Source organism: Ochotona princeps, chromosome 1 (genome assembly GCF_030435755.1).
Source record: "Ochotona princeps isolate mOchPri1 chromosome 1, mOchPri1.hap1, whole genome shotgun sequence".
NCBI classification, from domain to species: domain Eukaryota; kingdom Metazoa; phylum Chordata; class Mammalia; order Lagomorpha; family Ochotonidae; genus Ochotona; species Ochotona princeps.
Genome location: NC_080832.1, coordinates 18,280,825 through 18,298,448, shown reverse-complemented (window position 1 = coordinate 18,298,448; position 17,624 = coordinate 18,280,825). Strand labels below are relative to the sequence as shown.

The 17,624-nt window shown below is 40.2% G+C and overlaps 1 protein-coding gene across 1 annotated transcript; it reads left to right on the top strand.

The window, feature by feature from the left end:
• Positions 1 to 345: 345 nt before the first annotated feature.
• On the top strand, positions 346 to 16,789 carry RAB32 (RAB32, member RAS oncogene family). Its single transcript, XM_004587296.2, has 3 exons — positions 346 to 740; positions 10,992 to 11,269; positions 15,035 to 16,789. The coding sequence occupies exons 1-3, from the start codon at positions 491 to 493 to the stop codon at positions 15,182 to 15,184; spliced, it is 678 nt and encodes a 225-aa protein (XP_004587353.2). The 5' UTR covers positions 346 to 490; the 3' UTR covers positions 15,185 to 16,789.
• The last annotated feature ends 835 nt before the right edge of the window (positions 16,790 to 17,624 follow it).

The following is a 17,624-nucleotide window of genomic DNA, read 5'->3' as shown; positions in this document are numbered from 1 at the left end:
ATTCGGGGTGCTCAACTCCCTCCGGGTAGAGGAGGGAAGCGCGATTCTTCCCAGATCATCCCCTCCCTGGCCATCCCTGCAGGCCCAGAGTCCTCAGCAGTTTCTCAGGCCCAAGGGGAATCACTGGAGACAGATGGGGTTCCCTGCTGGCAGCCTCGGGGGACTCACCAGGGGGTCCGCCCGCCTGGAGGGAGACGCCTCAGGAGAGTTAGTGCCCCGTGGCGCTGGCAGGCGGGCAGCTGGAGGAGGCGGCCTGCAGTTAACCCCGCCACTGGCCCTGCCCCCGGCCCGCCCCGGCCGCGAGGGCCACGGTTCCGGGTCCTGTGACTGGTCAGGCGGCGTCAGCGCGCGGCGGAGGGCGGCTCGTCCTCCGGGAAGTTTCCGGGGTCCCCGGCAAGGGCGGGTTCGGACGGCCCCCCGAGGCGAGGCGAGGCGGAGCAGAGCGCGGAGGGCAGAGGGGCCGCCGTGCGCCCCAGAGCCGTGGGCGCTCATGGCAGGCGGGGGAGCCGGAGACCCCAGTCGTGGGGCGGCCGCCTCCGGAGTGCCCGAGACCCGCGAGCACCTCTTCAAGGTGCTGGTTATCGGCGAGCTTGGCGTCGGCAAGACCAGCATCATCAAGCGCTATGTCCATCAACTCTTCTCCCAGCACTACCGAGCCACCATCGGGGTGGATTTCGCGCTCAAAGTCCTCAACTGGGATAGCAGGACGCTGGTGCGCCTGCAGCTGTGGGATATTGCTGGTAAGCGTCGCAGCTGCCCAGTGACTCGTGCCTGGTCTGTGCACCTGACCTCCTCCTCTCTCCCTGCCTCTGCCTTTTTCTCCTCCTTCATACTTGTCTGTGAAAGCTTAGAACTTGGTTGCTTGGATTCCAGTGGGATGAGAGCCGTTTGATGGGCAGAAGCAATGGAGGACGTTTAAAGCTGGAGGTTAACCCCACAAGAATTAGGTGGCTTGGAGAATCCTGGGGAAGCCCGTTCTCTTCCCTGGCTCTCTGGCGACTGGATGGAAGTGAGGGATGCGGCCTGGGGTGGGGGTGGGGTGCTTTTCCTGACTTTTAACTCTAAGTAATGACAGCCATACAATGCACCAGGAATAGCTGCCTAGGGGAGGTGGTAATGGCCGTTTCCCAGGGTGCCAGCTTCTCTCCCTGAGTTAGAACTGAGGTTAAGTATGATGAAAGAACTTAACCTGTGACACAACCAAGTGTCAAAGAAGCTGCTTTCTCAGACTGGTTTTCTCATTTGCTTTAGAGTTAAGTCTTGCCTTTGTGTGGGGAACTCTTCCCTCACATTCCTTGCTGTCATGGGGAGGCCTTTTCTCCTAGGGAAGTGGGGAGGTGTATCAGCATAGTAGATATTGGCTATGGTGGAAAGTCTAGAATCCTATGTCCAGCTATATGTAAGAGTTTCATTGGAGTGCTCCTTTTATTCAGGAGTAGAGATGTCGCCACAATGTGTCTTCACTTCCTGGTATGCCAGTCTCCATTATACAGCTCACCTAGGAGAATATATGTAGATACTTGTTTGCCTATGCGTCTATCTTCTATTTTGCATGAAAGTTGTATTATGTCAGTGAGAATATATGATATTTGTTCTTTGGGGATTGGCTTATTTCGCTGAGCATTATGGCCTCTCGTTGGAATCATTTTATTGCAAATGATAGAATGTCATTAAACAGCAGAATGTTGGACTTGAGAGTGTTGCTGAAGGACTGTAGTAGTAATATGGGGGAAATGGTGTTGGGGGGACAGTGGAGTGAGAGAAAGGGAAGTGGAGGGGGAATCCCTCTACCTATAAAACTATCAGGAGAAATAGTAACAGTAAAAACAGAAAAGGATTTTAAAAAGAAACACTGTTAACAATTAAATATGTGTTAGTAGATAAAATAAAATAGTGGCTGAATTAGAAGGAAAAAATGTGAGGAAGCTTCTCTGAATTGCATACAACGACCACCCCAACCCAAAACATTCCCACCCCGCCCTTGGACTCCCTCCCTGTCTGTCATCCCACCCATGACATACACTGTCCTTGGCATTGGCTTTCTGTGGTCCCCTCTTTGGGGAGCTACGGTCCCCCTTGTCCTAATTTGTGAATACTTGGACTCTGGTTGGGGTGCGTATGTAGCCTTTAAAGAGAGATGGAATGTTTGGAAATTTTAAGTATGCTGCTCATTCATTGTCAGTTTAAGAATTGCAGTGAGCAAGAGAGCTTTAAGATGCGAGTTCCTTTTGAGTTGGGGGGCACCACAGTTCCCCATGTCCTACACACCACATCCAGCTCAACGTATGGAGAATGCATGGCTGCTGTCTTCCCGGCAGTATCCTTTTCATCTGCAGGTCCTCTCTCACACAGGAGAAAATGTTCAAGTGAAAAACCTTTACACACCTTGCTTAGGAGCAGATTCCTCTGTGTCAGAAGAGAATACATTCAGGCACAACAGACCATCAGAGGCGGGGAGCAATCAGCCCACATGCAGCTTTCCTTTTCTGTCACCAAAAACCAAACACACATTTGAAAAGTCATCTCCTGAAGCCAGGCTCTTCTTTCGAAACACTTCCTGCCGTTGCACAGGGCAGTAATGCACGCCGTACTGCCTCAGGATCTAAGACAAAGTGGTGGGTGGCATTAGTTGCTTTCTCCTGTGACTCCTCCCCAGGACTGCTCAGTGCAGCTGTGAATTGCCTCAACAGTGAAGCTAAACCCGTGCCTGGAAGGCAGGTGGAGTTAACCTCATTCTCCAGGTAGAATTATAAGGCATTTAGCTACTGAATTATGATTAGGTCCCACTGAAGGGAATGAGTGTAACTGTTGCATTGCACAATTGTGTTTGGAAGCTTCAATGTAAAAGTGTTTCTCTGTGGGGACTTGAAATGATAACAGCAGTAGGGAGGATTTTCTTCCTGGACATCATCTTTTCATTCCTTCTCAGACGGAGTTCGCCAGGCAGGGGGCACGTTGAATGTTCAGCAGTCTCTGGCAGACATGTGCCTGCTTGGGGTAGAGAGTCTTGTATTTTTGTCTAAATCCAAAGCTTGTGCGTTGGCCAAGAAGGAAAGCGGCAGCTGGAAATTTTCAACATTTTCTGTGTACTAGCCATTTTTTGTTTGAAAAGTACTATGTTCATCAAGTAATCAGTGGAATCAGAGGTCAACTGAGGAGAGAACCCCAAATTACCAGGCCCACTCTGTAAGAAAGACATCCAAAGAGGAGATCCTACTGAGTAATGGGAAATTAAGACTCAAATATAGGTTAGCTTTTAGTGCTGTTTTTGGAAAGCCACATTATTATGTTTTATTTGAGTGTTGACCTACTCATGAATCCTAGTTCATAAATTAACTGGAAATGATATGAAGAAGAAAAATTGAAGGGCACTCCCAAAATTTACCCTGTGACTAAACATATTTGCATTGTGTAGTAACAGAGATCATACTGAATTCACACGGAGCCAAAATAATCCCTGATTGTAAAGCAGTAGGTGGAGCCAGCCTGTTGACATGTCTCACCCAGTGTGCGGAGTTATTACTAGTTTCTTGTTGATAGTGGCTGTAGCCATTGTAGTGCTGGGCAGACTTGTAAGGAAGCTGGCAATCGTCTGTTCTGGAAAATTTTTCCTAGTGTCATAGGTAAGAGTTGCTGAGTTTTCCTCAAAGTGTAGCAAAGCAGATTCAGCTAAACTCTTCAGATTAACAACAGGACAGGCATTAACAAATCTTGTTTCAGGGCACTGAAGGAATTAGATTTAAAATGCATATGCAGGTACTAGTGCAGTGGCTTAGTGACTGAAGTCCTCGCCTTGAACATGCCAGGATCCCATATAGGCACAGGTTCTAATTGTGGCAGCCCTGCTTCTCATCCAACTTACTGCTAGTAGCCTGGAGAAAGCAGTCTAGGAGACCTGGAGGGAGTTCCTGGCTCCTGGCTTTGGATTGGCACAGCAATGGCCATTGTGGTCACTTGGGAAATGAATGATTGGATGGAAGATCTTCCTCTCTGTCTCTCCTCCTTTCTGTATATCTGACTTTGCAGTAAAAATAAATCTTAAAACACATGTGCAATTCAATGCTTTGGGGAATAAAACAATTGCTGTCATAATACATACCTCACTGAGACTGATTTTTTTTTTAAGATTTATTTATTCTTATTGGAAAGGTAGATGTACAGAGAGGAGGAGAGACAGTGAGGAAGATCTTCTGTCCAATGATTCACTCCACAAGGGGCTGCAACGGTTGGTGCTGCACCGATCCAAAGCCAGGAGCCAGGATCTTCTTTCCAGGTCTCCCACGCGGGTGCAGGGTCCCAGTGCTCTAGGCCGTCCTCGACTGCTTTCCCAGGCCACAAGCAGGGAGCTGGATGGGAAGTGGAGCTGCCAGGATTAGAACCGGTGCCCAAATGGGGTCCCCGCGCATTCAAAGCGAGGACCTTAACCGCTACACTATCGCACCGGACCCGAGACTGATATTTATTTGTAACTGAAACATGCTAAAGTTTCAAAGTCTTGCATAAGATTTGGAAGAGAGCTTAAAAAATGCACATGCACAAATGAAGCAGGAGGTACATCTGGTCCTCCTTTAATGCAGATAAAGAAGCTTTAGTTTATTAGCTACTGTAAGTTTATTTTTCATTAGCAGCAATAAGATGTTCTAGCCAGGCGGACTTGCTGGCCTATGCTAAATCATAATCAATGTCTCCACTTATGTAGAATAAATTTTTCAGATCTTGTATACTTCAGTATTCATGAACTGATTGATTTTTCCGCTTTAGGATCAGACAGTATTTAATATCTGAATGAGTTACACTCCTCTGATCCAAAGGACACTTGGGGACGATCTGCTCAGAAACTTATATGAATCTAAAATACAGGCTTTGGATAGATGATGAATTACAGAAGCCATATTTTAATTCATGTTACCACCTTGAATCCCATTCTGAATGCAGTGTTGGTCTTGATTTCCATGTTCCTTCTTGAACTTTACCAATTCAATTTCCAAGGATCTTCTCTTGTCATCTCATGAAACTGTCCTATAAACTTTTCTGAGAAAAAATCTAGAATATTTAGATCTGATGCTTTCCAGACCTTATCAGTCTGTGATTCTTAATATTCAAGCATCTTCTAAGTAGGAGGAAACGATGTTTCTATGCTGTCTGTGTGATTCATTGCAGTTTGTGTCTTAAACCGGGACTAGTCCAATGAGATGCTTTCCACTTATTGGTAGTCATAACACACATCTATTTAAAATACATTTTACAATCTCTGTTATGTAGGAGTGATATAGCTCACACAGTCTTGCCTTCTTCATCCTGTGCAAGCTGTGTTGCTGTACTGAATTTCCAAACCACATCCCATTTTATTTGTTCAAGCTTTATTTATTTCTGTATTTGAAAAACATTCTGAGAGATAGATCTTAAATATAGTGGTTTATTTCCCAAATGTCTGGGCCATGTGAAACTAGAAGCCAGGAACTCTGAGTCTCCCGCACGCATCACAAGGAACCAAGTACTTAAGCAATCATTTACTGCATTTCAGGTGAATCAGCACTAAGTTAGCTCGGAAGCAGAGGCAGGAACTCATCCCAGGCACTCTGACAGAGAATGGAGGCATCCCAGTGGTTTATCCCACTGTGTCATGATGCCTGCATCATATCGTCCTATTTTAGATTTTTATCAGTTCACCTTTGGGTGCCATAGTATGAACTAAATTTACATTTGTCCAGTCATTATAACAGCATGTTTGTATTAACTGTACATTGAAATCCTTCTGTTAATCATACACTATTGCCTTTCTCTTTTCAATATGTTATCATTCTTAGTTGACCACGGTAGCCCATTTGAGTGAAAATATTCTCTCAGTAGTAAGGGAGACAGGCCAATGCCAACAGGAAGTTCTAAAACTCGTTTATTTTGTTCAGCCATTTGTTTAACCATTCTACCAGTTTAGTTTAATTAGAAGCTTTCAGAGATTCTATAACCTAAAAATAGAAAAGTGTGGTAATAACCAAATGCATGTGATCTGCAGCACTGTATGGAGACAAATTTCACTGGGATAAAAACAAAGTTTGTAATAAAATTTCATCAAAAGCAGCGCAAATCCTTTTTAAAGCTCCAATGTTCTGACTATTCCTAAATTAAAACATGTGACTCATATGTTATGCTCTTTGGGGCCATTGTGGACCATTTCCATGATCAATCCAGAGATTTCAATTGTTGTAGCTCGCGTACTTGGGAAGCATGGCGATTCCAAGGTAGACAGTGTTCACGGACTCCAGCATGACTAATGCATTTGGAAATGTTTATCTCTGCTGTGGTTTTTGTTCTGGAGGAAACAAAACTGTTTTATCGGTATAACATTGTAGAGCAAGGCATGCCATGGACAGGCAAGAAAGTGATTAGAGATATTTGCCTTGTTACTGAGACACCTCACCGAACGCCAGGCATTATTCCATGGCGACAGTGCTATTTTAAAAATATATATTTTAGCCATCATATGTGTGTGTATTATTCTTTCCTTTTCATAGATTTTCAGCATGAAGTTTTCAGTAGTACTCATTGTCTTTTAAAAGCTACTTGAGATTTTGATGACATTCAGAAGTGATGAAAACAATAGAGCGTTTGCCTTCATCCTGTAAACAGCCTTGTATGCCATGATTTATGCAGAGAGGTTAATTCTCTTGCATCTCAAGTCTGTAGGAGGGCAGTCTATTGGGCAGAACGGAGTCTTCGTGGATGAGTTTGGTCACTCACACCAAGCTATCTTGAGGCTGTATTCCTTGACTTCTGGCCCAGTCTCATGCAGGCACCTTGTTGTAAAGACAACTGGAAAATGTATTGGTTTTAAGTCGAACATGTTGCCTCCCATCTTTCTCTCCTTCGCTCTTTTCTTCTTCACCCTAATTGCATCTTTCTCTCTTTCCCACAAAATAAATACAAATTTAAAAAAATTGAAAAGAATTCTGAGAGGTAGGTCCTGTAATGTTGCAGTCTATCATGATGGGTAGTTTTGGTTTTCACTCAAGTTGAGAAACCTTATTTTGCTCTGAGCTCCCTGCCATGTTCCACATTCTCACTGTGTTTAGGAGTTCTCCTTTCTACTAGACATTGAAAAGGCTCTTCGGAAATATCAAGGAAATTGCCTGTTGTTAAAAACAATGCATGGACTTCAGAAATATAAGTCATCTCATCTGCATGGGATTCTATTTTCTTGGGTATAAAACAGGAGTCTGTGTGAAGTGATTGCCATGCCTCATTCTGGTAGTAACAGGGACTCCAAGAACGTTGATAAAAAGGTGGTGTTGCCTAAAGGTCCGCTGAACTAGGGTGAACTAATTCAACAGATCTATTAAGAGGAAGATTCTCCTGAGTTCCACTAAAGTTTCGTATTTGCTACAAGCTTTTTTTAAAAAAGATTTATTTATTTTTATTGTAAAGTCAGTTATACAGAGAGGAGGAGAGACAGAGAGGAAGATCTTCTGTCCAATGATTCACTCCACAAGGGGCCACAATGGCCGGATCTGTGCTGATCTAAAGCCAGGAACCAGGAACTTCCTCCAGGTCTCCCACGCAGGTGCAGAGTCCCAAGGCATTGGGCAGTCCTCGACTGCTTTCCCAGGCCACAAGCAGGGAGCTGGATGGGAAGTGGGGTTGTCAGGATTAGAACCGGCACCCATATGGGATCCCAGCGCTTTCAAGGCAAGTACTTTGGCTGCTAGGCCACTGCGCCAGGCCCTTGCTACAAGCTTTTAATGTACACATGCACACACAACATGCAACAAAACAAAGCTTATGTTTGTATTTAATAACTATAGACTTCTTCTACTACCAAGTCCTATTCTGCCATGAGACACAGCAGGGACATACCTAGCATTTTTTTAAAGATTCATTTATTTTTATTGGAAAGTCAGATTTACAGAGAGAAGGAGAGATGAAGAGAGAGATCTTCCATCTGCTGGTTCATTCCCCAACTGACTGCAACAGCTAGAGATGAGCCAATCTGTAGCCAGGAGCCAGGAACTTCTTTCAGATCTCCCATGCAGATTCAGGTTTCCAAGGCTTTGGGCTGTCCTCTACTTCTTTTCCATGGCACCAGCAAGGAGCTGGAAGGGAAGTGGAGCAGCCAGGGTATGAACTGGATCCCACAACATGCATGGCAAGGACTTTAGCTACTAAGCTACTGCGCTGGGCCCCATACCTAGGATATTTATCACAACAAGAATATTTTGCACTTTAGCTGTCTATTCCAATCTTGTGATTACTTTATTATTTGGAGTTTTGTGTTTTCTTAGCTCAAGTCTTAAGAATTTTTTATATACTTTTACATAGCATAGATACGAGTACTTTATTAGATATATAATTTTATAGTTTTACTGCTTTCTCTTTTCATTTATTCAGCTGATTAATTGTTGAGACTCTGATGTGTGACATACTTATGGTAGTTTAAAAAGTACAATGTGGGCCCGGCGGCGTGGCCTAGCGGCTAAAGTCCTCGCCTTGAAAGCCCCGGGATCCCATATGGGCGCCGGTTCTAATCCCGGCAGCTCCACTTTCCATCCAGCTCCCTGCTTGTGGCCTGGGAAAGCAGTCGAGGACGGCCCAAAGCTTTGCGACACTGCACCCGCGTGGGAGACCCGGAAGAGGTTCCTGGTCCCGGCTTTGGATCGGCACGTACCGGCCCGTTGCGGCTCACTTGGGGAGTGAAACATCGGATGGAAGATCTTCCTCTCTGTCTCTCCTCCTCTCTGTATATCCGGCTTTCCAATAATAATAAAATCTTTAAAAAAAAAAAAAAGTACAATGTGATCTGAGGATTGTAGGAGAGTTTTTAATCCCCAAACTTTCTGGGATCTAACTTGATAATTTACTACTAAATTTTCCACCGTCCCCTATACCGTGAGTGCCATGTTACACTTAAACAGCAGAATGAAGGTCTTGTGACTGTTGCTGAAGAACTATGCAATTATAATAATTTGGGGGAAACTGGCATGTGTGTGTTAGGGGCAGGAGAATAGAATGAAGGAAGGGGAGGAGGAATTCTTATGCCTACAAAACTGTATCATGCAAAACAATAAAAGCAATGAAAACTTCTGCGACCAAAGTTTATGTGTCATGTGTTTTATCAGGAAGCTTATGTGAGAATTACTTGACCATGACTGTGACTAGGGTTTTACTTTTGCTTTTTGTTTTGTTTTTTAGCAAAATTCATTACAATTTAATGACTCTGTAGAATGTCTGGATTTCTACACTTCTCTTCCATTCTCTGGTTCACTGCCCTGAGTGGCTGCAGCAGCCAAGGCTCTCACCATCCTTCAGGTTTTCCATCATGGACTCATGGCACCTGGTACTGTTTTCCCAGAAGCATTAGCATAAAACTGGGATCAGAAGTGAAGCAGCAAGAATTTGAACTGTCTTTCTTAATGGATGCCGGCATCACAGGCAGTGGACTCATCCAGTACGCCACCACACATACTTTTATTAGATTGGCACATGTCCTCTACTGTAAATTAAGACAGTGATCCGAATAATACTTTTTTATAATTATGTAATTATACTAAAGTTCTAATCTTCAAATTTTCTTAACCATGATTAAATTAATGAGATTAATTTTCTCATTATCATCCTTTCCTATAAGATGAAAAAATAAATTTCATAAAAACAAATGTCATTGTTAGCATATGTTTTCCAGTAGAAGTTATAATTGAAGTGTGTTAAATTATCTGATTAGACTTTCTGAAAGATATCAATATTGACTGTGTAAAGAGTTGCAATATCAATATAGTTATGGGATATGGTATAATGCCAATGTTTCATAAATATTAGCATTCTCATTAAATAGCATAGAGTTGACTGGGCATGTTCATTTTGTAAGTAAAAAATGAACATGATATGAGATTCATATGTGAATATTTGTTATAATAAGACTGAGACCTTCAAACAATTGTAAAACAGCTTTAGATTAACCAGCATTAGGAGTTACCATGAAGCAAATGAACATTTAAGTTTATCCTTATAAACTGAGAACTGTATTCTTCTTTCTTTATCCCATAAGGAAATCTGTATATGCACGTGATAGTATTGTCGATTTCACAAGGAAAAATGTAGTTTGGGTTAGCTTTGCATTTGTGCAACTAAAGCGTGGATTGCAATTTATCTATAAAATATAGACAAAAACGATGTTGTATCATATGTTTTGACAGGAAGATGTTCTATCATAGTGTTTTATCGTAGATTGGAGAGTTATAAACCATCTGTCATGTGGAGATAAAACTTTCTTATGTTAAAGATCAGTGTGGTATTAATAAGAGAATACCCCGCAAATACCATGTGATATGTGGAGTAAGTTGTTCCGAAAGTGTTCATCATAATTTAAATCATTTTAAAAGCAAAGGATATTTGAAGATTTACCAATGATTCCTCTTGTGATAGCCCATCAGATGGTATGATTTGTTGTTGTTGTTCAAAACAGTAGGTTTCCATGTATCTGCTTCTCACAGAAGACCAATCTTGTTGCGTTGAATCATAGTGGATAAAGTCCAGAGATGGGAAGGAAAGATGAGAACTTTTTTTAATCTCATCTCTAGACTTAATGTGTGTGACTAGTATTTGACACATTGCATTTGTCTTCTTCCTACAACACTTCATTTCTGATTTCCCCCTCCCCTCCTTCAGCTTTTCTTTTTCCTTCTTCTTCTTCTTCGTACCTATTAGATCAAAATGGGAGGAGGAAGAAGCAATAGATTTTATGCTAATAGAGTTTGTATCTTTTGATGGAAAATGGAACATGAGACTGATTCATTGTGGACTCAGACCAAATCATCAGACCCTTGGCTTTATGGATGAGGGTTCTCTAGGGTTTACCTTAACCCACCGGTTAATGTTCCTCTGAAGTTGAAAAAAAATAAAAAAAAAAATATCAACAGAATTATCCTGATGGCCAGTAGGGCAATAACCAAAGAAGACATGTTCTGCCTTCATGGTTTTTAATCTCTCATATTTATTTCTAGGGCAGGAGCGGTTTGGCAACATGACCCGAGTGTACTACAAGGAAGCTGTGGGTGCGTTTGTAGTCTTTGATATATCAAGAAGTTCCACATTTGAGGCAGTCTTAAAGTGGAAAAGTGATCTGGATAGCAAAGTTCACCTTCCCAATGGCAACCCTATCCCCGCTGTGCTCCTAGCTAACAAATGTGACCAGAAAAGGGATGGTGGCCAGAATCTCTCCCAGATGGACCAATTCTGCAAACAACATGGCTTCACTGGATGGTTTGAAACTTCTGCAAAGGTAAGATCTGCTTTCCTTGTGATTCTGCTGTTTTGTTTTGCTACCAAGAGTTAGGTACCAGTGGCTTCTGGATGCCTAGGAAAGGAAAGTATAGCATGGATTTAGCATAGTTTCTCTCAACCTGTGGCAGAATTGCATTACACGTGGGCTAATGGGGAGGTGCACAGAGGGCAGATTCGACATTAAAAGAAAACTGAGTTACTAGTCAAAGCGAAAAGCAAATGAAACTTCATTTGTGTTTAGTTCATTGAGGTACCTCAGTTAGGTGTACAGATTTCAAGTGCATTATCCAGCACAAGGATTTTAAATTCACTGACAAAGAAGTTTATGACATGCAGACCTAATAAAGGCATTGAAGCAGAGATAAGATCGATTTACATATTGTTTAGATTAAGAAAATCATGAAAGATTTTAGTAAGAGCAAAATGTCAAAAATTGTGGCATGCTTCTTCATAACTATTGAAAAATCCATTTTGTGAAGCCGGTTAACATGTTTTTTTTTTTTTCTTTCAAGGGTAAAAAATCCACTAAGATAGTTTTCCAAATTCTTAGTTTGGCTGTTTCAGAAAGAAAAGTGTAAACTGGGGACCTATATAAGTAGCATATGATGAGGTTTATGCACTGTACGTTTCATAAAAAAGGGTTAAGTACCACCAGATATAGATAACCGTAAGGCAATATTTGGTGCCAAATAAGGAGTAGGCTATGCATGTGGTAATGTTAATTCAGCTAATTCAGGTTTCAGTATGCATTTTGTGGATTTCCTTTATATTTCATTCATATACATATATGTATGTATTACTGTTCTTAATCATCTATCTTACTCCAGAGACTTATCGTAAGTTTGTTTTTACTTTCATTAGAAACTCACCCTAGAAGTGATAGTTTGATGGCCATGATGATGAGAATGCTCTAAGCCAGCACTGATGCATTGCATAAGAGTAGGCTGAAGTTACTGGGCAGTGATAGATCATTGAAAACAGCAGATGTGTCCTGAAGGAAGGATCATGTACCTCTGGATAGTAACTGCTGGTCTCAATATATTGCATCTTAAAATGTAGTGTTGTAAATTTTCAAGCGGTGGTGGAATAAAGTCAGGGTTCTGAGATGCCACATGAACACTTAGCAAGGCAAGGACGAAATCGCAGAAGGAGAAGCTTCCTACAGAGAAGGACCATGTCCCTAGCAGCCATGTCCCATCTGCTCTGTGCAGCTACTACGAGATTTGCTTTACTTCCCAGTTTTGGGGAAAAATATATATATAACTGCTCATGTGAACAAACAACTTGATACAAAAGTTTTCTGTATCACATATAAAATTCTTGTTTCAGTATTAATTACTCTTGCATATAATAAGTCATTTTTCCCCAAAGAATCTGTAATTTCATAACCACAGATGCAGCTTGCTTGTAACCTGAGCCTGTTGAGTCCTAAGCTTGTTTTTTATAGAAGAAATCACCTGTGGAATTGAGAAGGAAATAGCAATAGCTGAAATTTCAGATCTGCTTTATTCCCTAAAAACATCTTAGAAATGGCTGCTGCAGGATTTCCTTAGTGATAAGTAATAGTCCCAGAAATTCCAATAATAATAATAAAATTTATATATTTTTTAGCTTGAGCTTGAAGTACTTACCTAAGATTACTAATAGCTAATTTCTGAGCTGACAACATCTAACTTCATCAGATTTCTAATTCAATTCTAGTGGCTTGGGTTCCTGAATGAATGTAGCCAAAAGAAAATTTTGAGCTCATGAATTTCAACATTTCACCTTTAGACAAACACAAGGGTACTTCAGAAAGGTTTTTGGAAGGTAGAATCAACTGAGAAGTCTATTTTTGGTGAAGAAAAAGCGCCCACATTTGAAGTCCATTCATTGATTTTTCATAATATTCATTTTCTGTGAACTCTTTGATTGTCCAGTGACTTGATGTCTAATATGCATTTTTTTTACTAATTTCATTGTAGTGTGAGACTTTCTTTTTGTAAAACATTGAAATGATACAGTTATAAAATTTTATAATTATGTCATACAATAGAGATGATGGGACTGAATGAACTTGACCATTCAAGGATCAATACTTGAATTAACATCGATGTTAATCTTGAAAATGGAGGCCGAAAAACATTTATTGATGGAATGAAAGACACCCAAATAAATGGTATAATTATTCTAGATTCCTAACTGTCTAAAATAGGAATAACAAATAAGGGGAAATTCAGTGAAACACATGATCTGAAATTATTTTATGGTGGAGATATCAATATGAACTCCAAGTTTCATACATATACATGTATATGAATATATATAGTTGGCATTTAGATAGGTACACAGATATATATATACACACATACATATTCATGTATAAGTATACACAGTCAGCTGAAGGGGATATAGATATTAGATGCACAAATGCAAATTGTAACCAGCTGGTATCTGCTAAGACAACTTAGAAGCAATGACACTATCTAACAAATGAATGGTCCCCAGAAGTCTAGTTTGAAATATTTGTTCATCAGTCAAAAGAACGCTGCAACCCTAGAGCAATGGCTGATCCAGGGTGGATAGGAAAGATAGTAGAGATGTGCCTAAGGATTCTGTGGTGCCAGAAACCAAGGAAACACTCACAAAATGATGGAGACACATCACAAACTCTAGGAGCCCATGCATGAGAGCTCCAAAAATCCATGACAATGTGAGCAAGCAAGCAAGCATTACAATCAACTCATGAAATTAAATAATAACCCCCCTTATATACAAATGAGAAAATAAGCAGAAAAGGGAATCCTAACTAAAATAGATTAAAAAAATGGAAATGAGAAGTCATATTAAACACTAAGGAATAATTATCCTAGAAAGAATTAATGGATTAAAGTCAGTGGGAAATCATATGATGAGACACAGAAGATTTATACTTGAACCTTAGTACAAATGGGTAATGTTTTAGCTGAGAAACCTGACAGACAAGACTTTCAGTAACCATGCCTCCCTATACACCAGGAATGACAGGACACATCTGTTTGTTTTTTCCATAAAAATCTATAACTAGAAGTCATGATCAAGATTTAAAAAGTCTCTGGTTTACACTCTGTATCAGGGCCAACAGCTGTCCTTTTGCTTTTTTTTAATGTATTTGTCCTTCTGAAATTAATTAAAAATGAAAAATTAAATTGTTTCCATTTTTCCTATGTGTTACTTAAACCTGTCTAATCATGGCTTATAAATTTTGTGATTTGGTAGGGCATCATTAACGCACATCATAGGGACATCATAGTTCTAGGCTAATTTATGCAAGATCACTAAATGCAAGTAATTATTTGTACTCAAAGATAGACTCACAATATGACAAATTTCTCACATATTATATATGCTGTTAGCCTTTTCAAATTTTCCATCACAGTGCATCCTACATACTTAGATGAAACAGGAGTTTTTCAATGCCAATGCTGTAAGTGGCAACCCACAGCAGAGTGAAAATCCAGTTTCAGCTTTAAAGATAGCTCATGGAATCTCAGAGGCAAAAACTGAAACACAGGAACACTAGAAAGAGTATTTTTGGAAAAAGGAGAGGGTTTTCTCAGTTGCCACTTTAGCCAGTAGCATTGAATTCTCAGTAGACAAACACTTTACTATCACAGAAGAGAGTGGTATCTGCTATCCTTGTAATGAGCCCTCTGGCAGGTTAGGGTAATTGCCAGTGGTTCTCTTAATGCTTTCCTTTAAGAACTAATCCCAGCACTGATCCATTCTTTACTTTGCATTACAGGACAACGTAAACATAGATGAAGCCTCCCGATTCCTAGTGGAGAATATTCTTGCAAACCACCAAAGCTTCCCTAATGAAGAACATGATGCGGGCAAAATTAAACTGGATCAGGAGACCTTGAGAGCAGAGAGCAAATCTCACTGTTGCTGACACAGTCTGTATCTCTGGTGCCTGCCTGGCTTGAGTGAGTTCCATAAAATGGAGCATGGAAGATGCCCTGGACGCGGCCTCTTCCCACAAGTGCCCCTCTCTACGGCAGCATCATTTCCCTATGTGAAAATGGGATCTGTGGGGAAGTGTCCTGGAGGCGCTGCAACCTGCAAAGAGTGACTTGGGCTGCTAGATGCTGTTGCCATCAGATTGAGGACAATGTTTACAACTTTTCACACAGCCTCTATGGGGCCATTCCTGGGGCTATGATGGAATTCCAAGTAGATTTTTAGGGTGAGTGTTGTGGTGGTAATTCATTTTTACCTGCAGTGTTACGGGCATTCTGAGTCTGTATTTACGCCCTTGGCCCCTGCTCACTTCACAGTGAGGTTTTTAGACTATGTCAGTCACAAAGCCTGGGCATTCCCTTTTAGTTCTTCTATTCAGAAGATTTATGCTTCATGTAAAATTGTTATCGTTAAATACTAAAATCCCAATGCAGTCACGGCTGGTTTGGCATGTGGTCACTCCCCTTAAACACACCAAAGCACCCTTCCCAATTACTCAGTTATGGGTAGCACCTTGGATCCTGTTGCTAACTCTTGGAAACATTAAGCAACATTTGGCATTTTCTGTTATCTCCTTCCTGGGCTCGGATTTGTATCTGAGGGCTTAATTGACGTTGCTGCTGCCCCAGTTCTCTCTCAAATCTGTAATCATCTTGGTCAAGACATGAATGTTTTCAAAGCACATACACATAAACCCAGCTTACACTTTATGGGCTGTGAAAGAAACTACGTCATCCATGCTGCTCAGACTCTTGAAATATCCCTAAGAAACTGCAGGTGAATTCAGAGTATCTGTACTATCGCCTCAATGCAGGAAAGGATACATTTTTTGACTGAAGCCTTCATTTTGAATTAGCATAATTCTAGAAAGACAACCTGTTGTATACCTTTTTGTGTCAGAAAATTTTGTGTTTGCTTATCACTTTAGTCATTTATGAGTCTTGATTTTCTGTGCAAGATTCTATTTCCCTCAATGGGACACTAAGGGGTTTTATGACATAACCCAAAGCTAAGGAAGCATAAAATATTTACATCAAACATATCCATGAAGTGAATTTGGATTTTAAAGATCTTTGAAGTTAATGAGAGCAGAAAAAAACGCTAGCATAAAAATGTGTTCGTTTGGAAAAATGTGTTGTGGGAATAAACATTGTCATGCACTATAAAACATAACAGTCTTCTCATCAGAGTTACTTCTTGATCTGATATCATAGATAAGATTAGGTTCCATTTCTGAATAAACACTGACATTTTGGGCCATGTATGAGGGTATTTCTCAAAGTCTATAAAAATAATATTTAAATAATAAGTTTATTTTGGAGTAAAAATTATATTCATGAAGGTAATAGGATTTGCAAAAAATATTAATGAAAGTGACCATTATGATGAATTTTCCATTTTGTACCAAAATAAATTTATCTTCAAATTTCATGTCTTGTGAAGTTTTTAAATATCCTTGTTTTCTACATGAACTACAATTTCAGGAGCGCATATGTTAAGTGATGATTAATATTTAATTAGATTAACATTTGATAAGATTTAGTAAGATAGTATCTTAATTTTTTATAAAACTATTTTTATATAATGACTAGCTTTGTCTTTCTACAAGATTTGTGCTTGTCTAAATTTAGTTTTTTTTACTACAGGTATAAAGTACAACCTTTTTATATTTTATTGTATTTTAAAGTCTACTGGTGTAAATATTATGAAATGTTGATGCCAAACTCAAAATAGTGGAAGTACAAAGTTTATCCTGCATAATCCTTGGAAGAAGTTGAAGTCTTCTTGGAATTTGATTTTCTATATATTGATTTTAAGTAAGGGATACATTATGTTTTAATGGATTTAGCCAAATTTAGCCAAGCGTTCCAAATCAGTAGCCTTATACTTTTTTTGTACAAACTTATCTGTTATATTCTCTTGGTGTAACTTTCGGGACAAAAACACCTTAAGTAGTTGTTTTCTGTAAACATTCAGAATTCTGTTGTTGCTGTGAGATTTTCAATATATTTAGCATTCTCTACTGTTTAGAAATAAACCTGAAATTGTACATTACTCCTAAATTTTCGCCACAGTTTATTACTGTAAATTGAGCGTAAAATTTGGACTTAAGGTAAGATGCATCAATAATCAGAGAAAACAGAAAATACTTTGTACACTTTGAAGGAAACACAAAATCTACACACACAGCACTGGCTATGATACCCAAATTACAGGCTCTAGCATCAATTAAAAAGATAAGAGTCGCCTCTTTCTGTGAGTCTCAGGAATTACAAAACTATACTATCTCTGTCCTCGGCGATGCTTGTGTATGTCAGACATTCACTAATGTTTGTAAAACTGATTCATTTCAAGTACTATTTCAAAGTGTG